The following is a 23,759-nucleotide window of genomic DNA, read 5'->3' on the forward strand; positions in this document are numbered from 1 at the left end:
AAGCTACACAGGGAATCTAGCCACATAGCTTACATTTAAATATTCACTTCCCCTCCTGACCCAGTTTGAGAAGGACGTGGACTACAGCAACCCCCAGGTTGCATGCAGGGGATTTAGGACTGTTACAGCTTAAAGCAGTCAGCACAGAACCATCTCTATGGCTGGGAGTCTGCAAACAATTCTTTTGCAGCTTCCCCTACAGCAATTACTAGAACAATGGAGGTCTGACTCTGGGTTTCAGTAAGGCCAAAGATTGTTGACCGTAATTTAGGACCTTCTTCTTGCCACTGCCATCTTACTTTAAAAAAAACCTTCAGGCTCTTGTCATCTCCCTGTTACATTTTAGTACCTGGTAGATGTGAAAATTCACAGGTTAGTTGGAAATGTAACAAATAGTCCCTTCTTAACTGCTGTTCTATGAACTCCCAGTTCATTGTGAAATCTTAGGATGACTGCATCAGCAAGGAGAGAGGGATACCTAAGTTAAGGGCAACAGGAAGGTAGTCAGTAAGATACACTCCATCATGACAGTTAAAATTAACCTGGTGGTTGCCTGCTGTTGTTTCTTGAAGCTAGATTCTTTGAGGCTGGCTGACAGGTCCTCTTAGTGGATGCCTTTCTGTTTAGAAGCCACTCCCCCTCACAAGCACAAATCTTATAATGTTCAGGGCATAATAAGACATTTATTTGAGCTTCTGAGTCTCTTTTCTCTCTGTCAGTTTATAAAATAAATAGGCTTCAAATACATAAAGATGGCCTAGCTGCTGTGGTGAAAGGTACTTTGGAAACCAACAAATAAATGCAAGTGTGTCTCAGAATTAACTGAATTACTAGGTATCTTTTTAAACACCAGGCTTTTGCATATTTACAGGTTGCTAGCTCTCTAAAGTCTACTATACATCAAAGTAGCGAATACATGTTAAATATTTTACAGCTCCTGAATTAACTTCTTAATTTCCAAAGTGTGACTCATCTCAACAACAGAAGTCACCTGCTACCCACCTGTTCTAATTGAGAACAACTATGAAGCAGCCTTGTAGACACAAGCAGTACAAAATATATAAAATGCTAGCTAGGCTGATTCTTTGTTCTCCTTTCATGACTGAGCACTCTAACAAATTACTTTTCCCCGCCTACGCCTACCTCATAGGAATTTTCATTTTCCACTTCAGATCAGTACTCCTTGTTCTGCCATACTCAGATGATGGTTTTCGCCAGGGCTGTTATTTCAATGCAAGTATTTATACAGTGACCTCCATTTAAGCCATTCTTTCCCCAGACAGTACAATGCTGATCTTGAGTCATATTCAGAACAGTCTTCCAATCATAGTGCCATCATAACTGCATATTTAAAATTGAGTTTAGCATGCAATACTCTGCAAAGTGGCATTGCCAATTTGCAATTCTGCTCAAGTCTATAAACAAACATACTTGTGAAAGTATTAGCTCACCTCCCCATATAATGATGCTGCATATTACAGGCTCATATTCAGCTTCCCTCTTACACAATCTCTTTATAGTTCAGAACTTTCTAAATAGTACTCTCATTTTATACTGGTTACCATTTCTCCCCAGTTGTACTACTATGGGTTTATTTATACTGTATCACCTTCCTGACTTCAACAAAAAAGTCTAATCTTTTCTGACTGTTCCACAGTCTTGATCACTCCTTATGTGTACTTCCTATCCTTTTGATTGTGTATTATTTGTAAATTTAACTTTAAACAGAATCTATTTCCTTAACAGCACTAATACAACAGCTGAAGGTATTGGTCCACGTACTGATTTCAGTGCAATACTAAGAAAAACATTCCCTACCAGGATGTGGTGCCATTAATGCTTACTCTACCAACAGGCAGACAGCTGTCAATCCATGTTACTGTACGTTTTATCTACGAAGTTATTTTTCCTATATCATAAGATTTTTAATATAGCACTACACTGAATGCCTTTATGAAATCCCAACACTGCACAATATGTCCACAGTGCCATATAGCTGAGATTACCACATTCAATTGGCAAGCCTGGGCTACAGAAGAGCAGGAAGGAACAGCTGCAGGAAAGGGCCTAGGGCAGAATGTGAGTGGGGCCATGCCAGGCTCTCTGGGGAGAGACAGCCAACCCCAGTCTATAATATCTGCTGCCCATGAAACAATCTAAAAACTATTTCTAGCATCTGCACCCTAAAGCCTGGGTATCTAGCACATTTGTGTTGGATATTAAACACTAGACTGTTGGGCAGACCAATATTTTTCCATCTGAGCTCAAGGCATCAGTTGGAGAGGGGAGTCTTTCATTATTTTTTTTTTTCCAAAATGGAAGTAGCTATTTTCCAAATGTACCTCATTCAAAGAGATATTTTCTTTTTTGAGAGAGAGAGAGAGAGAGGACTAAAACTGCTAATAGGAGCCAAAAACAAGTAGAAAAAATGGAATGTTTTAAATTACCAATATTGTGACACGCCCACAGTTCACGCTACACTGATGAAAAGCTATTTCACCTTAAGTCTTTAGGATCAAGTTTGGAGAGTGAGAAAAAGACAAAGTTTGTATAGCACATTACTTGGGCAACAGAACACCCCTGAAATAGCAGCAAGAGTAAAGGCCGCATATTTATTACCAGCCTGTCATTCACATTCTCTTTCAGAAGTTAATGAAGCCACTTTGCAAATCAGCAACCTCCTAAGCAGACCGTAAATAATGTATACGAAATGGAGGATGTGGGGATGTAGGAAGAGAATCAGCACATCTCAGCACGGTTGAGTTAGAATGCATCACTAGACCCATGGCTTACTCTGGCGGGGCTCTATTGTTGAGAAGTCTGCAGTTCACTAGAGCTGCGTCTACACGTGCACGCTACTTCAAAGTAGCGGCACTAACTTCGAAATAGCGCCCATCGTGGCTACACGCGTCGGGCACTATTTCGAAGTTAACTTCGACGTTAGGCGGCGAGACGTCGAAGTCGCTAACCTCATGAGGGGATCAGAATAGCGCCCTACTTCGACGTTCAACGTCGAAGTAGGGACCGTGTAGACGATCCGTGTCCCGCAACGTCGAAATTGTGGGGTCCTCCATGGCAGCCATCAGCTGGGGGATTGAGAGACGCTGTCTCTCCAGCCCGTGCGGGGCTCTATGGTCACCGTGTGCAGCAGCCCTTAGCCCAGGGCTTCTGGCTGCTGCTGCTGCAGCGGGGGATTCATGCTGCATGCACAGGGTCTGCAACTCGTTGTCGGCTCTGTGGATCTTGTGCTGTTTAGTGCAAGTGTGTCTGGGAGGGGCCCTTTAAGGGAGCGGCTGGCTGTTGAGTCCGCCCTGTGACCCTGTGTGCAGCTGTGCCTGGCACCCTTATTTCGATGTGTGCTACTGTGGCGTGTAGACGTTCCCTCGCTGCGCCTATTTCGATGTGGTGCTGCGCAACGTCGATGTTGAACATCGACGTTGCCAGCCCTGGAGGACGTGTAGACGTTATTCATCGAAATAGGCTACTTCGATGTAGGCTTCACGTGTAGACGTAGCCTAGGAGTCATACAATTAATTAGTGCCTACAGATGTCACTAGGGGCGTGTAGCTGACACAAGGAAAACACTAAGGGTGTGTCTACACATGCACATTACTTTAAAAAGACTGGACCTCTTTCAAAAGAGCAGAGGGAGCACCTACACATGCCATGCACTCTCTTGATTGAAAATCGGAGGAACAAAGCCCAGATGTCGAAAGCCGGACCCCAACCCCATAGTGGGAAGAGCGCCCCCCCGCCGTCAACAAACCACGTCGAAAGAAGGCACATATAGACACTCCATGGCGCTCTTTCAAAAGAGGAGTCCTCCATGGTGACATCCAGTTTGAGAATGGAGACGCCCTGTCCTGCAGAGCGGGGTCTATGACCCGCACATCCAGCCACTCTTAAAGCTGCACAGACCCAGAAACCCCTTGGCAGGAAGCTGAGAGCAGGCAAGCTACGAGTGCATGAGCTGCTAACAGTACGCCTGCTGAGCTGCCCCCAACGACTCCAGAGGCCATGGGGCCAGCGCCCAGCAGCCTCCTATCTGCAGGGCCCCCTCTCAGAGCCCTCAGACAGTTTCTAGGAACCCACCCCAGAGAGTTAAAAAGGGCCCCCTCCTGGATGGAACCTGAACTCCAAGACCTCCTAGGTCTCTGGAAAGAAGAGGAGAGTCTCCAGGAGATGGGGGTCAAATGAAGGAATGCCACAGCCTTCACCTGCCTGGCCCGGGGACTGACCAGCCATGGCCACCTGGAGCAGACCCTGGATCAAGTCAAAGAGCTCCAGCAGAACTACTCCTGGGTCCAAGACAAGGTTGGGCACTCAGGGGCAGGTCCCACCACCTACCCCTACTACTGGGAGCTCTGCTCCATCTTGGGGCCCCAGGACAGCTCCTCACCCCCAGTGCTCCTGGATACCCCTATGGACCAACCCGATCCAGAGGGGCTGGAGGAGCCAGGAGGCGGACACCACCTGGAACTAGTCCAGCAAGGAGGGTGACCTTGTCATCGACGTCCCCTCTCGGTCGTCCAGCTGCACCACAGGGAGCTGGGCATCTCCAGAGATCATTGTGGGACACCCCACCCAGTAAATGCATGACAGGGCTGGCACCTTGGCTGGCAGGGTGGGGGTGGCACGGCCTCCAGTGGGCCATGCACAGACCCAGAGGCCCAGGGCCAGGCACCTGCCCACACCACCCAGCACCCGGACCCCCAGTGGGACGTAGGCAGGCTGGCCCACACCCATGGACGGTCCCACCCGGGGGGAACCCCTGTGCACATCCAATGCTGCACGGATCCCGTACTTACCACACCCGGGCCCTGCAGGGAAAGGGGGCCGGTGTCGCAGGGGAGAAGAGGAGGGCGGGGTGCTGCCTGGGGACTGACACACTCTGTCTCCCCTTCCAGATGCAGCAAGCGAGGGTGCACACAGCCCATTGATCTCAGTGGTCCCCGAGAGCCCCCCCGGAGGTGGCAGACAGGGGCCAGGCACCACCAGCGGCACCAAACGCACTAGGCGCGCAGCTGGAGACCGCAGCAGTGCATGGGGGACATCACCACCAGCCTCCGCCAGGCTGAGCCGACAGAGCAACACCTCTGGCTGAAGGAGGCCAACCTGGCGTGGCGGAGGGAGGTGTGGGATTGGTTCATGTTCCACCTGGAGGGCATCCACGGGGCCCTGCAGGAACACATGGGCAACGTAGCCCATCTCCTGGCCCTCCGCAGGCCTCGGCTCATGATGGGTGGGGAAGTTGGGGGGGGCTCTTTAAGGAGGTGGCTAGCTGTGGGCCCCAGAAGGGCTCGATAGCCATGCAAACCTTTCCGCCGTGTCTCCACCTTCCTTCCTTCGAAAGGGCGCTCAGACATGTGCGGACACTCCCTTTTGAAAAAGCGGGACAGAACACCAAAAGAAAGGGTCAGACCCGTGATCTGCCTTTGCCACGTGATCAGATGCTTTCAAACGCCAGGATGCCAATTCCTGACCTTCGGTTTTGCCCTTTCGAGAGTGGGCTCCTGTGCAGACACAGCCTAAGTGACCAGGTTCAGCGCTGTAATAGAGGTGGAGGAGAATGCCTGCATTTCTGACAGCAAGACTTGAAGTAGTTATCAACAGTCTGTCCATGTGCCAAAGAGCCAGTAACTCCTTTGGCTAAAACAGTACAAATCAAGTGGGACTTTTAAAAAGACACTGTCTCATATTTCAGAAAGCAGGAGAATGAGAAATAGACATTTGTGAGAGACTGGATGTATTTCCCTGCTTTTATATAACATACATCACTGGAGAAGACAGTCTTAAAGACACAGTGGTGCAGCAATCTATAAATTGTGGGGCCAGCAGAGAGCACTTTTTTATTCCTTAAAAAGCACTGTTTTTGAATAAAACATAAAAGGAAAAAAAACAGTTTGAATTTTCTGTCTCTCATTATAATTTAAGGACAAATTTAATGTTTATGTAATAAGCCACTGGGAAGATTGGTCTGAACTAGGCATGCTTGCAACCAGGTACTATGGAAGCTTACTACTTGGAAATACTGGTACATCTCACTCCTGACATGCAGCAGTCTGGTTTAGAGCCAGCATTAGGATTTTGGGAATCTTCCATAATCCTAGCTCACATTTAGAGCAGTGCAATGGTTGTGTTCTTATTGCCTCAATGTGTGATAACAGGACATATATGCCACTTCAACATATTGCAATGCTGAGTAGTGACATAACATTCACCATGTTCTGGGATGGATGGTTCTCTTTCTGTTGTGGGTTTCAATGGCTAAAAGTTGCATTATCTGGTATGCCAGTCCTGAACGCCAACAGATTCCTGCAATGCTGTCAGTCCTGATCTGACATGAATCTCTTCCACTCTTCACCCTCTAATTCCAACCTGGGAATTTTTTAAGCAAAAATTCATCATCATGATAAAAATGTATGATGTGACAAGTGGTTTAACTGAGGACAGTATAAACAAGTGCAGGGGTGGCCACCACACGGCCCATGGGTCAAAATCCAGCCCAAGAAACCTTTCCCTGTGGCAGCAGCGCCATTTTACCAAGACAACCAAAATACATGTGGGGCACAGTGTGTAGCCAGGCTGGGGCAGGGGGTCAGCAACCTCTGGCTCCAGAGCCACATGCAGCTCTTTAAGGAGCCATTGCGGCTCTGGACACTGCCGCCACCGACTCTTCTTGCGGATCCCTGCCCTGCCACACCTGAAATAATGGAACTCAATGTAATTGGTTTAGCGGCTGGCAGGGTGGTGGGAGGGATCCGGCCATTAAACCAATTAAACTGAGTTCCATTATTTCATCGCAACAGAGCCGGGAGTGCCCATGCTGCAGGTGGGAAAGTGAGCAGGAGAGCTGGGTGAAGAGTGGCTGAGTCTGCCCCTGCTGGAGCCATGCAGCCACACTGAGAAGGGCTGAGAGGCAGTGGCTGTGGAGGAGCAGTGACAGTGTGTGGAGCTTGTCATGTGAGGCAGGTTAATCCTTGGGAACGGGGGGTAGATTTGAGGCTGAGAAGGGTTAAGCCGGCCATGGGCGGGGGGGAGGGAGGGGCAGTTTGGAGTTGAGAGGGATTAATCCTGGCGATGCGGGAGAGGGTTCAGCCCCTGAAACATGTAAAAAATTGCCGTGTGGCCCTCAATGCAAAAAAGGTTGACTAGTGACTATGGTAAAAGCAACAAAATAATTTTTTATTCTGCAATACAATAAAATACCAAGTCTCCAGGAGGTAAACACTGTTTCACTAAACTACAACACAATGCTTGTTAAGTACCTCTTCCACAGGCATCTGTGTTTTAAAATCTCACTAACCTTAAGAATGTGTGTATATATACACACACACCACAATAGAGGAAATTATTCACCTTGTGCAGTAACATCGTTTCTTGGAGATGTGTGTTCCTGAGTAGGGTGCTCCTGCTCTGGGGATTGGCGCATCCTCATGCTGCACTTGGAGATTCTTTTATAGCCATGGTTTCCTATGCCGCGCACGCGTAGTAGCGTCTCCTTGTGCTATGTGGCATGAGCGTGGTGCAGAACCCTCTGTTCCTTCTCTACCCTAACAAACAGAGCAGGAGTCTCCAAAGCAGGGGAAGGAGGGCGAGAAGTAGAGCACCCACTAGGGAACACATCTCGAAGAAAGAGAAGTTACTCACCTGTAGTAACGATGGTTCTTCGAGATGTGTCCCCATGGGTGCTCCACAATAGGTGTCGGGCTCGCCCGGCGCCGCAGATCGGAAATCTTCCAGCAGTTTCTCCTGGATCGCGCATGCGCCTGCACGCACCGCTCCCCTGCGCGCCCCCGGCCACGTGCACGATCCGGTCCCCGCCAGTTCCTTGACCAACCGCCTCGGATGCTCCTGAAAAACACTAGACGGAGATCCAAAGCGGGGAGGATAGGCAGGTGGTGGAGCACCCACAGGGACACATCTCGAAGAACCATCATTACTACAGGTGGGTAACTTCTCTTTCTTCTTCGAGTGGTCCCCGTGGGTGCTCCACAATAGGTGACTACCCAGCAGTAACCCAAGTAAGGAGGTGGGTAATCGGTTTATGTGCAGCTTGCCCCCGAGAGGACTGCTGTTGACAGATGGGTATCCTCTTTGAATACCCGATGCAGGGCATAATGCTTGGCGAAGGTGTCGTAGGATGACCAGGTTGCCACTCTACAGATGTCTTTTAACGCGATGCCCTTGAAGAAGGTTGTTGACGCTGCCACTGCCCTGGTGGAGTAAGCCCTGGGCGGGGCCAGCAAAGGAGTCTTTCGAAGCTCGTAACACATTTTTATACAGGACACAATGTGCTTTGAGAGTCTCTGTGAAGAGAGACCTTCTCCTTTTGACCTGGGAGCGAGAGAGACTAGAAGCCTGTCCGTTTTCCGGAAGGACTTAGTTCTGTCTATGAAGAAGGCCAACGCCCTCCTCACATCCAGGAGATGCAGGCGTGCCTCCTTGCTGGAGCTGTGAGGCTTTGGGTAAAACGAGGGTAAAACTATTGGCTCATTAAGATGGAACTCCGAAGAGACTTTTGGAACAAAGGCTGGGTGCAGCCTTAAGGTTACCGCCTCCTTTGAGAATACTGTGCAGGGTGGCGTTGCCATCGCTGCTGCAAGGTCACTCACCCTGCGGGCTGACGTAATTACAAGGAGGAAGGTTGTTTTTATCGCAAGGAGACGTAGGGGAACTGTGGCTAATGGTTCAAAAGGTGGACCCGATAGCGTGCTGAGCACCAAGTCCAAATTCCACAATGGTGGAAGCGGTTTCCGAGGGGGGTACAGGTTTACCAGCCCCTTCAAGAACCTGGTAACGATAGGATGGGCGAAGACCGTGGGCCCTTCCTCTGTATGCCGAAAGGCTGATATAGCGGCGAGGTGGACCTTTAGCGAGGATAGAGAAAACCCGCCTCTCTCAAGGTCCAATGAGTATTCTAGTATTACAGGTATAGGAACATCAAGGGGAGCTAACTGCTTGGCGGAACACCAGGCTGTGAATCGAGTCCATTTCTGCTTGTAAGTCCTCCTGGTGGAGGTCCTTTGGCTACATTCCAGGACTTGCTGTACTCCCTCCATACACGTGCTCTCTAAGGAGCTGAGCCATTGATTAGCCATGCTTGTAGGCGCAGACCCTGAGGGTGCAGGTGCACTATGGACCCCTGAGCCTGTGTGAGTAAGTCCGGTGCCACCGTTAGAGGGAGTGGTGGGCGGTCTGACATGCGCAGAAGCAAGGGAAACCATTGCTGCCAATCCCAAATCGGGATTATGAGTATCATGCGAGCTCTCTCCCTTCTGGCTTTCTGCAAGACCTTGTGGATAAGCACTGTGGGGGGGAAACGCATAAAGTAGAGGGCCCCTCCATGTAAACATGAATGCGTCCCCCAGGGACCCCTGCCCCACTCCTGCCCTGGAGCAGTACTGGGGACACTTCTTGTTGTACTGGGTGGCAAACAGATCGATCTGGGGAAACCCCCATGTACGAAAAATGCGCCGTAGCAGATCGGAGCAGATCTGCCATTCGTGCGTGAGTACAAAGCGCCTACTCAGCTGATCAGCTTTCACGGTGTGAGCACCCGGCAAGTACGAGGCTTTCAATGTTACGTTGTTGGCGGTGCACCAGTTCCACAATCGGACTGCTTCCGCACATAGGGCACGGGATCGTGCTCCTCCTTGTCGATTGATGTAAAACATAGTGGAGGTATTGTCGGTATTGATCCCGACTACTTTGCCATGTAGGTAATCTCGAAAATGTTTGCAGGCATTGAACACTGCTCTGAGCTCCAGTATGTTTATGTGCAATGTCTGTTCCGCAGGGGACCATCGCCCTTGCGTCACCTTGTCGCCGATGTGCGCTCCCCATCCTATGTGGGAGGCGTCGGTAGTAAGAAAAATGGGAATTTGGGGTTGGTGAAAAGGGCACTCCCACTAGCAGATTCTTGGGGTTTTCCCACCATGCCAGGGATCTGCGCACCTCTGTTGTGGGCGACACCACCCTGTGGACAGTGTGGAATGCCGGTTTATAAATGCTCGCCAGCCAATGCTGCAGGCTTCGCATGTGCAACCTGGCATTTTGTACCACAAACATCGCTGCCGCCATGTGGCCCAGCAGCTGTAAGCACATTAAGACCGGCACCGTGGGGCTGTATGTGATGACTTGCACCAGCGAACTGATGGCGCGGAAGCGGGCGTTGGGTCGGTACACCCTAGCTGTGACAGAGTGTATGCGTGCCCCTATGAACTCTATATCTTGTATGGGTTCGGTCTTTGACTTTGCGAGGTTGATGACTAGGCCCAGCGAAGAAAACGTGTCCACTGTGACATGTATCATGCGTGAGACCTCTGCCTTCGAGGTCCCTTTCAGCAGGCAGTCGTCCAGATATGGGAAAAATAAACACCCCCTGTCTGTGCAGGTAGGCTGACACCACTGCCAGGGTTTTGGTAAAGACTCCGGGGGCCGAGGAGAGGCCAAATGGAAGAACCCTGTACTGGAAGCGCTTCTTGCCGACCGTGAAGCGGAGGAAGCATCTGTGTGCCGGGTGGGTTGTTATATGAAAGTAAGCATCTTGTAAGTCGAGGGCTGCAACCCAGTCTCCATCGTCCAGTGCCGTGAGTATCAAGGCAACTGTGATCATCCGAAAAACATTGCTTGCGCAAGTAACGGCTGAGGCCCCGAAGATCTAAGATGGGCCTCCAGCCTCCTGTTTTCTTCACTGTTAGGAAGTAGCATGAATAAAAACCTTCCCCTGGAATTCTTCCGGCACTCTTTCCACTGCCCCTATGAACATAAAGGTGATCCACCTTCTGCTTGAGCCTCGCTTTGTGGGCAGCGCCCCTGAGGTGAGGCCTGGTGGGAGGCTTCGTCGGTGGAAGCAACTGGAAGGGGATCGTGTAACCCGTGGCTATGATCTCCAGCACCCATTTGTCTGTGGTGATCTTTTGTCATTGGGAGTGGAACGGTCTGAGGTGATGATGGAACATGAGATGAGAGTGGCATTGAGCAATGGTATTGATAGGGCAGCCCGCGACATACCCGTCAAACTTGTTGCCTTTGGGCCTGCCCTGAGGGCGTACGGCTTTGTTGAGAACGTCGCCTAGGAGTTCTGTACTGTTGCTGCTGTTGATGGCGCCCTTGGCCATAGCCCCGTTGATATTGAACACGCTGTGGTTGTAAGCGTAGCGTCTTTGCTGAGGATAAAAATTTTTCCTCCTGTATGGGGGAGTATAAATGCCCAAGGTTCTAAGTGTAGCTCTCAAGTCCTTACTGGAGTGAGGGACCAAGTCGGTTGAGTCTGCAAACAGCTTTTGTGTATCAAAGGGAAGGTCCACAACCTTCGCCTGTAGGTCCCTAGGGATACCAGACGTCTGGAGCCAGGATTCTCTATGCATGACCACTACTGTAGTTGTTGAATGTGCCGCCGTGTCCGCCACGTCCAGGGCAAACTGGACTCCCATCTGCGATGCTGCGTAGCCCTCTTGAACAATCGCCTTTAACACCGGCTTCTTGTCTTCTGGAAGTGAATCCATGAGGGGAGTAAGTCTGGGGTAATTATCAAAATTATGTTTAGCTAGGTGTGCTGCATAATTTGCCATTCTCAATAGCAGGGTAGAAGAGGAATATACCTTCCTGCCAAACAGCTCTAGCTTCTTAGCATCTTCGTCCAATCTCCCCGATTTGTACTGAGAAGCCTTCAACCTCTGCTGGGACGATTCGACCACCAAGGAATTTGGTTGTGGGTGACTAAAGAGGAACTCCATGCTCTTTGCCGGGACGAAGTACTTCTTATCCGCTCTCTTGTTCATAGGCGGGATAGAGGCCGGAGTCTGCCATATGGTCGTGGCTGACTCCATAATGGCTTCGTCCAGCGGAATAGCAGTTTTGGATGAAGCCGGGGGTCTCAAATTTTTCAGGAGTTTGTGCTGTTTCTCCTGCACCTCTGCCGTTTGAATGTCTTGCGTGAAAGCTACCCTTTTAAATAGCTCTGAAATTGTTTAAGGTCATCCGGGGGGGAGACATCCCCCGGGGCCATGGCCTCATCTGGAAAGGATGAGGAACCACCACTGGGGTAAACCTCCCTTGAGCCCTCAGGCTCCTGCGGTCGATGATACACTTGCTCCCTGGAGGATTGTGAAGGAAAGTCACAGGGTTCTAAAACTAACTCCCCTTGAGACAACTGTGTTTCCGTCCCCAATCGAGAGTGTCCATGGGGGTATTAAGCGGCCGGGGGTTGGGGGGAACCTGCCCCTGGATGTAGGCCTGCAGTGTCTGCATCCAGCATGATGAGGACGACCATAGCAGCATGGGCAAGGGTCCGGGGATGCAGACCTGGACCACCCACGGAGTGTGTACCCCCGATGTCTGGGAGAGCGAGACCTCCGCGACGACACAGGCAGAGGTGAGACTGGCTTGTGAGAGTACTCCAGGGGATCCACTCCCAGAAATGGTGAAGGTGGCCCAAGCCCTGGTGACATTGGTTGGAGGAACCGAGAAGGAGGTTCTGGATAAGCCAGTGGAGACACAGGCCTTTGGTGCGGCATGTGTATCACAGGGGGAGGGCTTGGTGCTAACAGCACTGCAGCCCTGTCCAGAGATGGGCTGCGGTGCCGGGTTTTTGATTTCGCCTTGCCCTTCCCCTGCAGGGCCGGCACCGCCCCCTCCCATGCCGGGGATCTCGGCCCCGCTGTCGGCACCGCGCTCGGCACAATCAGCTGCGGTGCCACGCGGGTAGCTTCCTCCGGAGCCTGTGGGCTCCGTGCCTGGCGCCCCTGCACCGTTGGTGCCGCAGGGGCTGGTGCCGCCTGCGACGGTGCCGCCGGGTCCAGCGCTTGCCTCGCTGACGCTCTGGGCGCCGTGTCTGCCGGCCATTGTGTAACTGGAGGCTCAACCTCTGCCACGTGCGCTGCCGCTCGCCTGAGTATGCGGCTGGGGGCTGTATGCGCCGCTCATCCTGCTCACCGAAAACGCCAGCAAGGATCGAGCCAGGGAGAGTTTCCTCCGTTTCTGCACCGAGGGGGTCAGAGAAGCTGCCCTCCTCTTATGCAACCCAGAGGGCCCTGCTGGGTGAGGCTTCTCCAGCAAGTCCGGCTAGAGAGCCTTATCAACAAGAGCATTTTAAGCCTCATCTCTCTGTCCTTCCTGGCCCTGGCTGTGAGCTTAGCACAGTGAGTGATTCCCCCAGGCAGCGGATGCATTCGCTATGCCCAACGGAGGCCGGCATAGCTTCGCAGCGTGACTCACACTTTTAAAACCTGAAGAGGCCATTGTGGTGAGTCCTTTACTGTTAATAGGGTACTTAGCACTTAATCCATGCCTTTCCACCCCAAATAGCAATCACCGGCCTGCGGGGCAGCGGGCGGCCTAAATGGCCTTCACGTCCGCTCTTCTCTTCTCCGCTCCTCTCTTTTTTTCTTTTTCTTTTTCTTTTTTTTTTTGTTGATATTCTCTTTATCTTTGCTTTCTCTCTCTTTTTTTTTAGTAACCAAACAACAAATTACATGTAGAAAACCACTGTTTAATCTGACTCTGGCCTTAGCCTGAGCGGATTCCGTCTGCAGCCGATAGCGTTTGAGAAGGAACTGGCGGGGACCGGATAGCGCACGTGGCCGGGGGCGTGCAGGGGAGCGGCGCGCGCCGGCGCATGCACAATCCAGGAGAAACTGCTGGAAGATTTCCGATCTGCAGCGCCAGGCGAGCCTGACACCTATTGTGGAGCACCCACGGGGACCACTCGAAGAAGAACCTTCATTACTGCTCATGGTGAGTAACTTCCTCTTCTTCAAGCAGTGTCCCTGTGGGTGCTCCCCTCTGAGAGTCTATACACCAATAGTCACTCTTTGGAGGCGGGTTTGGAGCCCAGTAACAATTGCAGTTGACAGAACTGCTTGGCCCACTTGAATGGAGGAAGCAACTGAAAATGAAAGATCATAGTGCTGTGCGTATGTCTATAAGGGGAACAATTTTGAGAAAGGTGGTGGTGGTGGAAGACACAGCTCTGGTAGAATAGGCAGTGACAGCCCCCAGATCTTTCCAGTGAAGAACGTAAAAGGTGAGTATGCAGGTGGAGATCCATCTGGAAAGATGTTGAAATGAGAGCGATGGCCCCAGGAGTGTTCCGTGAAAGAGAGGAAGGGCCAAAGAGACTTGTGCTAAGGCTTCACGCAGTTGATGTAAAAAGCTAATGCCCAACAAACGTCCACGCTGCGCCACACCACACGTGCAGGATCAAAGTGCAGCTTTGGAAAGAACGCAGGTAAGTGGATGGGTTTGTTGATATGAGAGAGAGAGAGGGAACCTTAGGGAGGAGGTTGGGGTGAGCTGGGAGCATGACCCTATCTGAGATAAACACGGTGTTTGGAGATTCAGCTATAAGAGCGGCAAGCTCCCCAAACTTCCTAGCTGATGTGATGGCAACTAGGAATGAGATCTTCATTGAGAGAAGAAGTCAGGAACACACTGCCAGGGGTTCATAGGGTGGGACCTTAAGGTCCCAGATAGGGACCAGAGGACGAATGGACAGAAAGCTATTCTGTAGACTTGTCAGGAATCTTTTAGTGACAGGATGGGTGAGGAAAGAGACTCCACCTTCTGCTTGATGGAACACCGCCGAAGTGTGTACCCTTCCACGCACTGAGAAGGAGGCCTGACTTGTGCAGGTACAACGGGTAGTCGAGGAGAACAGGAAGTGGCACTGTGTGAGGAAGCATAGGATTCGCACTCAATCACCAGGAGAACCTCACCCATTTGTAGAGGTAAGACTTGCAAACAGACTCATGTTTGCTGTTAACCAGAACCTGTTTCACCTGTTTCTCAGAGCACCGATTTTGGCATCTTGGAGCCATGGAGGAACCATGTGTGGAGACGCAGTCTGAGTGAATTGGGGTAAAGGGTGTGGCCGAAGTCCTGACACAGAATGTTGTGACATGGAGGAAAGGGATACAGATCTGCCACAGGCAGCCTGCAAAGTAAGGATACCAAGTCCGCCTCAGTCACTGTTAGGATCAAGTGAGCCCAGACCAGTCTGACCTTGACCAGAAGTTTGTGGATTGTGGGAAGGGGAGGAAACGCATAGATGAGGGACGCAGCCTGTTTGATAGAGAAAGCAACACCGAGGGAGTGCTTCCCCAGACCCACTCTGGAGCAGTACTGATGACACTTCCTGTTGACCCATATCACAAACAGATCTATAAAAGGTTGAACCCAGAGTTGAAACATATGATTAAGGGCCATTGCGTTTATCTCCCACTTGTGGTGACTGCTGAATAAGAGGCTGACGGAACCTGTGGTCACGTTCCGTACCCTGCTGGCAGAGGTACGTAGCTACCAGAGTGATGTGGTGTTGAAGGACGCCAAGTCCACAGATTTAGGGCTTCTGCACGCATGGATGGAGATTGATCCCTGCCCTGCTGGTTATGTAATACATTGAGGTGGTGCTGTCTGTCCAGTTACTGACCATCCTGCGTGCGAGATGCCATCAGAATTGTTGGCAAGCATATCGGACCACCCTGAGTTCTAGCAGACTTATGTGGAGTGCTCCTTTGGTGAAGAACCATTTGCCCGGGACTGTAAAGGAACCCAAATGGGCCCATGACCCCATAGGGGACACATCTATAGTACAGGTAATAGAAGGGGGCAGTTGATGAAACAGCATCCCAGTTAGAATGCTGTCTGGATTCGCCCACCACTGGAGGGAGGTGAGAATGCATGGTGGAATGGCTACTGACTTGGACAGCAGGTCCCTGGCTCGGGTGTAGCACATGGCTAGCCAAGACTGGAGACACCACATGTAAAATCTGGCCAGTCTGACCAGGAACGTGGTAGCTGCCATGCGTCCCAGAAGCTTTAGGCAAATGCGTACCATGAAGGTCGTGGATAGCTGCACCACCTGAGTAAGATTACGAAAAGGTTTGAATACATGGTCAGGAAGAGTAGCTGTGGCTGTGATGGTGTCTATGTGGGCCACAATAAATTTGAGTCTGAGTGGACTGAAGCATGGACTTTTCACAGGCTGTGTGAAAACCTAGGCTGAGCAGAAGATCCATGGTAACATGGACCATGCAAAGCACTTCCAGAAACGAAGGCCCATTATGAGGCAACTGTCCAGGTGTGTGAAAATGACGACCCAGAGGCATCATAGGCGGATAGCCATGACTGCCGGTGTTTTCGAGAATACCCTGGGCATATATGAAAGCCCAAATGGGAGGACTTTGTACTGATAATGGTGGTAGCTAATTGTGAAATGCAGGAAGCCCCTGTACACCAGGTGATTTGTGATAAGAAAATAGGAATCTTAGGTCGAGCGCCAGTTTCTTTGTCCAGTGCTGGAATAATGGTCGCAAGGGTAATCATCTTGAAATGTTGCTAGAAGACATATTCGTTGAGCCTCCTGAGGACAAGGATGGGTCTTCCAACAGAATTTTGGGGTAGGAGGGTTCTACTCAACACACTTCCCATCTCAGAAAAAGGATGGAGGATGGGACTGGGACAGGCTCCACACTTCCCAGAGGTAGGAAGTGCTCAACCTCTTGACTGAGTAGATTCTTGTGAAGGGTCCCTGAAGAGAGACAGGGTATGAGGCAGGTAGGGGGAGCAGATGTAAACAGGACAGAGTAGCCCCAGGCCACGAGTTCTAGGGCCCATTTGTCCGATGTAATGACAGCCCATCGGTGGAAAAGGGGGCAGAGGCAGTGGTGAAACTGTTGGGGATGAGAGCATGGGATGGCTGGAATGGGAAGATCTCTCTGGCTCCCAACCAAACCCTTAAAACTTCAACTTAGACTGTTGAGGGTGGGAAGTGGCAGACTTTCTACGTTGTTGGCGGTGAGGTTTGGGCCTCTGCCAGGTGTCATACTGCTGTGGCTGCTGCCACAACTGCTCCCTCAGCCTCTGGTAAGAGGAGTTCTGGACCCACTTGAAGGGACAAGTGTGAATCCCCAATATGTGCAGCGTTGTATGAGAGTCCTTCATGGAATGGAGCGCTTTGTGCATTTTCTCTGTAAATAGGTGCGTCTTGTCAAACAGGAGGTTCTCCACCTTCTGTTGAAGGTTTTTGGGAACCCCAAGGACTGCAGCCACAAAGTACACCGCATAACAACCATGGAGGCAGTGACTCTGGCCACCATGTCTGCCACGTTCACAGCAGACTGAAGTGCCATGCGGGTGATGACGTGCCTCTCCTGGATCACATTCAGGAGGATATGGCACTGTTGTTCCGGCAGGGACAAGACCAGTTCCTAAGTTTGGAATAGTTTGAATGGTCATAATCAGCCAGAATGTCCGCATAATTTGCTGCCCAAAGGAGGGTCCTCAACAAGTAGACCTTTCATCCCATAATGTCCTACTTTTTACTGGTCTTATCTTATGGAGCGTATCGGAAAGGTCATTGTTTTGAGACCTCAAATCCCAGGGGGACAAGTGTGAAGCGGGTTGATGGGGATACAGGTAATGATGGATGAACCACAGTGCTGCACAAGAGTGGGGTGCTGCCTTGGCGCTGGACTTTTGTGGTGGTGAGTCCTGCACAATCTCCGAACAGTGTGGGGAGCTGGAGCAGTGACACTTCAGTTCCAATTCTGGCACCGAGGGCAGGGTCTATTTTGTGGATGACCGCTTCTGCCCAGATGTTGACGAGCATGGAGCTGGCACTGCCAACAGTGCTAAGTGTTGGTGGCTCAGATCCGAATGCATCTATTTCAGTGGTGCCAGGGGCATTGTGGCGGACTTTTCAACTGGTGTGGCCCGTGATGACAGCACCAGAGACCACAAACGAGCTGGAGAAATACCCACTTTAGTGATTGGGGTACGGGACGAAGTAGAGGGACATGCAAAGTCCGTACTTGTGGGCTCCAGTGCCTATTTAGTGGTGGATGACTGTTCAAGAGCTGGTGGCTGTAGGTACTTCTTATACAAGAAGATTTCCAACCTGTTGGCCCTGTCCTGTCTAGCCCTTGCAATGAAGCTGGAACAGTGGGTGCAGGTTTGAGTCTGATGACCCTCACCCAAGCATTTAATACATGACATGTGGTCACTGGGAGGCAGGCATGGCTTTCCAGCGCGTTGTGCATCATTTGAAGCTTGGGGAGCCCAGCATGGCAATGAGGCAGCAACTAAAACTACTCTAATACTAACAACCACCTTAACTTTTTTTTTTTTGAACATGGGTAACAAACTTGGTTTGATCCCTAATTACAATGAGGGATCAAACAGCAAACTAAACTAATTTATTTCTCTGTTTCCCAGAGACAGAAGAGCTCTATCTGCTGCCGAGGATGGTAGAGAAGGAACAGAGGGGCTCCACGCCACAAGCGTGCCATATAACATGAGGAGGTGCTACTGTGCATGGGTGGGAAACCACAACTACAGAAGATTGTCTGAGTGATGGCATGAGGACCCACTGACCGCCAGGGTAGAGCACCCAGGGGGGGACTACTCAAAAAAACTCCAATTAGTTGTTATCTAGATTTATTTTTGAAATAGCTATTTCCCCTGTCTTTCAAGTATACGACACAAATACATTTTAAGTGAAGTTTCACCTTATTTTGGACATACAGTAACACAACCCACCTAAGACACAGGGACCATTTAACACTGACCTTTAGTATGTTTCGTCCATCAAATGTCTCCCGTTCCTTGAAAGGTGATTTGCCTGTAGTTGCATTATTTCGCTCTTCAACTGCAAAAAAATGACGAGAGAACTTCAGATGGGATGCTTTGCACAGTCTTTTTTTCTCTAAAACCTATGCATCCAGTTAATAAAAATGCAGAGAGAATTGTGTTTGTGAGAAAAATCTGCAATTTAAAAAAATAAACATGCCAAATCACAAATATGGTTTGAAGATTTTTACATTGCTGACAGCACGATATAATGGAATCAGCCAGGGAAAGCAGATTCCGAGTTCTCTGACCTGTCAGAAATTCAGCAATGACAAGTTTGTGCATGTCCTGGGATAATGCAAATTATCTTACTGAATATATGATGATAATGCAAAGCACATTCTTGACAGCATCTAGAAAAATTTGGAATCGTCTCTGAGAAATGTTCTTGCACTTTTTTAATATATATGTATATAATATACTTGCATGTATATGTAATTCATTGGACATATAAAATATATAAAACAAACAAAAGAAATACATGAAATGAACAGTAAAATTGCAATCATACCCAGAAAAGTTAGGAACTGCCATCTGAATTTATCTCCTTTCTGTTTATGTACAATAATACAGTCTTCGAGTAAATGATCACATGCTATTTTTTCCACAAGATTTCTCTGCCTCGTTTAGAGAATGGGTTGTTATTCAGTATTTATTTCTACCCTCAACAATCAATGTATGGTCTGAGGCCTCACTTAGCATGGACTATCCAAAGCCTGCTGCACTGAATACAAAGTTATTTGTTTCCTCACAGACATTACTGTGGTGTTTCTACCACAGTATCAGCGTATGTCACTAATATTAATGAGCTTACCATCAAAACATCTGCCTCAGAACAGGTGGTATTACTACCCCCAATTTAGACCCGGTGAATTCAGGCAACAAAAGATGAAAACCAAAACTGTCAAAAAAAATTCCACTAATTTTTAATGCCCAACTTGACAACTACTATGATTTGATTTTACTACATAACTTCTTCCATATGCAAGTCATATTACAGTGCTTACTAAAGTAATAAATGAGGTAAGAAATAAATTAAAGCCTGCCAATGCGGACACAGTTTTGGCAGAAATAGCAGACTGCAAGCACTCAGCAATAGCTCAGTCAATCTTGGACAGCAGAACTTAATTTAACAAGAATGTGAATAGTGGAGGAAAAAAACTGAACTACCTTCAAAAGGCATAATGAAATCTGTAACTCCCTCCCCTTCCCCAGAGATGATTATATTGGGCCATGTGAGTTTAACTCCACGTGAAAGATCAGCACCTCTAATAATGCAATACACCTTGTATTACTGCATCTGAATGCAACCACAGTGTACAGTAGAGTGTCAACATAAGCGAGGGTTCCATGTTGAGAACACTCGCTAACGTTGCGAATACTGTACTGTATGGCAGCCACTCCTGCCTGCAGCCCAGCTGCTGCGACTCCTACTTGGAGCCTCAGGGGAAGTGGTGGCCACCAGCACTGCTGCCCAGAGCCCTGAGAAGTGGAAGCCACTGGCGCTCTCCACCCCGGAGCAAAAGGAAGCGGCAGCTGCCAGCGCTCTGTGCCCCAAAGCCCCAGCGAAGTGGCTACTTGCAAATAATTGAATTCGTGAACCTTAGATACCCTACTGTATATCAGCCCAAGTCATAGTGTGGACTTGGGCCAACTGTCTGCTACAAAGTGAACTGCACCAATACTTGGACACACAATACTGGGAAACACTGAACTTCCTCTTCAGTGGTACTACTGTAATTCAGATTCACCGGACAGGTTCTAAAGACACTCACCATTTGAGTCTTTCCTAAAGAGGGTGTTCATGATGGTAGCATGAAGTTTCACCTTATCCCACTCCTTCATCATCAGCCCTGATGCCACAAACAGCTCCATCAGTCTATCAGCTATTAGCTGTAACCTAGGAAGGTAGAGGGGAAAAAGAAACAGGATATTACGAAGCCAAGTGAAAAATACTTGTTCTGCCCATTTTTCCTCTCTTCTGTGAACAAGGGTAGCATGTGTGTTAAATGAAGTTTCTATATGTGAAGAGGAAAAACTGAATGACACTCTTGTTTGAAAGATAACAGACTAATCAAAATTCTGCCAAGCAAGATTGTTTCATTGTTTTTGTGTTTAGTCAGTTATTTTTGTATTTAGCAAGAAGATTTTTTTTGTTTGTTTCTTTTTTTCCCCACACAGTCTTGAGGGGATGGAGAAAATAAGAGCTTTTGTAAATAAAAAAAACAAATAAAGCTATGGCTGTTTACAAAGGTTCCTGGATGATATCTTCTGTTACAGATATATCACTGAAAGAGGACATTAGCATAATAGGACATTTACCCAATCTGACATGGTAGAGTATATTGAAACTGGAAGGATGCACTTTTTTAAATAGCTGTACATTTTTCATAGTGTTCTCCCTTCACAACATAAGTAATGCTTCAGCACACCACAACCAGTGAGCAATCAATACAAACCAAAGTTCCAATATATTAAACAAGAGATACACACACTAAATGGAACAGACTTCTTACAGCTTGGACACTACCCATGTACATGAACATAGATCATTCAATAGTTCCCCATTTCTCCACTGTATGCCACAACCTAGGTCCCTCAATTCCAATCAGGAAGGCTGTGGCCACACTTGGCCAAAACTTCGAAATGGCCATGCAAATTAGCATCAGGACACTTCCGGCCGCGGCGCTTTGAAAGCACCTTTTTCGAGCGCTCTCGGCTCGGTGCGGCTACCTGGGGGTCCTTTTCAAAAGGACCCCGCACCTTTTGAAATCCCCTTATTCCTCTTTGCAGAGGGGAATAAGGGGATTTCGAAAGGTGTGGGGTCTTTCAAAAAGGACCCCCAGGTAGCCGCACCGAGCCGAGAGTGTTCGAAAGCAGAGCTTTCAAAGCGCCATGTCCAGAGGTGTCCTAATGCTAATTAGGTGCTGAATATTCAATTCAGAGACTCATTAGTAATCTTCGAAATGGCCATTTGCATGGCCATTTTGAAGTTTTGGCCAAGTGTGGCCACAGCTGAACAGAGGCACAGAGCAGTAACAACCCCCTAATGTCACTTGCTGAGCCCTCAGAAGCCAACTCTAAAGCTTACTTACTAGCTCTGTGCTGCCTCTTATAGGCTTACACTGGTCATGTGAATTTCAACACACTCAAACATTGTCATGGTTTATCATCACTTACTTTCTGGCTTTATACCAGTGATTTTTAAAATTTGCAGTCATGAAGATTAAGTGAATATCATTACATATGATACGAAAACAAATTAATAGAGAAAGCTAAATTTAAAATGGTGTTTTATTACGTTATAAAGGTAATCAAGGAAATATAACAAATGAGAATGAATTATAATGTGAATTTTTGCCACGTGGGAAGCATCAGACTATGATCTCTCTCATGCTGAGCAAATATATAGTCAGAAGGGCTCTACAACATCTCATATCATCTAGGGCTATGCGAACTAAGACAGGGAAATCAAATCTGCTTCATAGCATAACCCAACTGAGAAAGAGGGCTCATCAAAAGTAGATCGAAGTCCTATCTGCTGTTAGCTGATGACTCATGGTCATACAGTGTCTTGGGGAAGTGAGACAGGACAAGAGCTATTGGACAAACACATAAAAAGATGGGTACAAAGCTATAGGGAATTTCTTGCCACCACTAGTGTCGGGGAACCCGCTCCCCTGGGGTTCGGTGTCCCCAGGTTTTTTTAACCCTTAAAGCAGTTTTTCCACAACACTAGGCTGCAGGAGTTAGTCTTGGCTGGCTAACCCTGGGCCTCTGCCTCACTCCAGGGTGGATAGTACTGACTGCTCCCGAGTACTACACTGACAAGAGCAAGCCGACAAGGGGCTCATACAATCACCTCACCACCCTAGATTCCTGACTGCTAGCAAACACACTGGACTCACTATGCCTTGACTTTCTCAGCTGTTCCTATGCAATTCTTCACTGAGTGAATTCTTCCGGGTAAGTGCATGACTGCAGGAGGATAGGCGTGTGGATATATGCTTGAAAGCTGGGTCCCCTTTTTCCTTTAATCCAACAGGAGCATTTAATAAAATACATGAGTGTCATTTTGGGGTGGTGGTCAGTGTAAATTAAGGTAACAATGGCTACTGTGAGAAGCAAGTTACCAAATTTGGACCAAGGTTCTGGTTTGGCATAGCAAACTATGTGGATATCCTTATCCTCCTTAAATCCCTTATTAGCACTAGCCGTGTAGCTGAGAAGTGGTACTTCGCACAGCCACATACTTCTCTGGGCAGAAAGTAGTATCACAGATTCAGCATTACCAGCTCTCAGTAGAAAAGAGATGCTTGGCATTACTCCTCAGCAATCTCTCTCACAGATCACAGCAAAACTGAGGGATTTAGACAGTTTCATTTACTACTGCACAGAGATCTCCAACTGGCCAACAAAGCATCCTTTGAAATTTTAGAAGGAAAAAAGAAGTGTGGGCCAACCATGTGATTCTCTGGGATTCTCAGCAACCAATTCTGGCTTTACTTCCTCCCTCTCCTCAATCACAAAAGGGTTCATGTGGCCATCACAGCCCCACTTCATTCCCTCATCTCAAGCACCCAGGGCTCGCAGCCCTGTAACACTCCATTTCCCCACTCTGAGCTTTACCCTCACTCTGTACTCCATCCTATGTCCTACCTCAATGCCTCAGTGATTATCTGCAGTCCTCTTTCATCATCTTGGTCTTAGGGCAAGGGAGTTTACAAGAACAGATCCTCTTTTCCAGCCCAAAGCCTCTCTCAACACCAACTTTCTTCTTCCTCACCCTAACTGCTGACTGTACTGCCTTCTGAGCTCCATTCTTTGATTACCCCTTGTACTACAGTGAGAAGGGAGGCAGCTTGCAGAAGGAATGATGACAAAAGGTACAGCCTCACAGAAATGAAAAGCTAAAGCAACTCGTCTCCCTACTCCTCTCATGAGCATGAGAAGCACAGGAACTCATATGTCTCCTATCATCTATCAACAGGGACTCTACAGGAAACGACAATACATCAACACACCTTCCCCTTATTTTTGAAGGATGTCCCCAACACTACCTTACCTGCCATTACTTTTGATATTTTCTGCACACCTCCCCATGTTAGATGATTGGCAAATAATGG

The 23,759-nt window shown here is 48.7% G+C and overlaps 1 protein-coding gene across 3 annotated transcripts in view; it reads right to left on the bottom strand.

Moving 5' to 3' along the window:
• ASCC1 (activating signal cointegrator 1 complex subunit 1) overlaps window positions 1-23,759 on the bottom strand; it is a 64,844-nt gene that overhangs the window by 11,158 nt on the left and 29,927 nt on the right. For 2 of the 3 annotated variants that reach the window (XM_075000285.1, XM_075000287.1), the window contains exons 8-9: window positions 20,409-20,533; window positions 18,573-18,652 (exon numbers count right to left, since the gene is read on the bottom strand). In XM_075000285.1, the coding sequence (XP_074856386.1) occupies window positions 18,573-18,652; window positions 20,409-20,533 (205 nt within the window). Of the gene's footprint in view, window positions 1-5,317; window positions 5,380-18,572; window positions 18,653-20,408; window positions 20,534-23,759 lie in introns of all 3 variants that reach the window. The other variant, XM_075000286.1, reaches the window with a different exon arrangement.

The sequence above is a fragment of the Carettochelys insculpta genome, chromosome 7 (assembly GCF_033958435.1).
Source record: "Carettochelys insculpta isolate YL-2023 chromosome 7, ASM3395843v1, whole genome shotgun sequence".
Taxonomy (NCBI): domain Eukaryota; kingdom Metazoa; phylum Chordata; order Testudines; family Carettochelyidae; genus Carettochelys; species Carettochelys insculpta.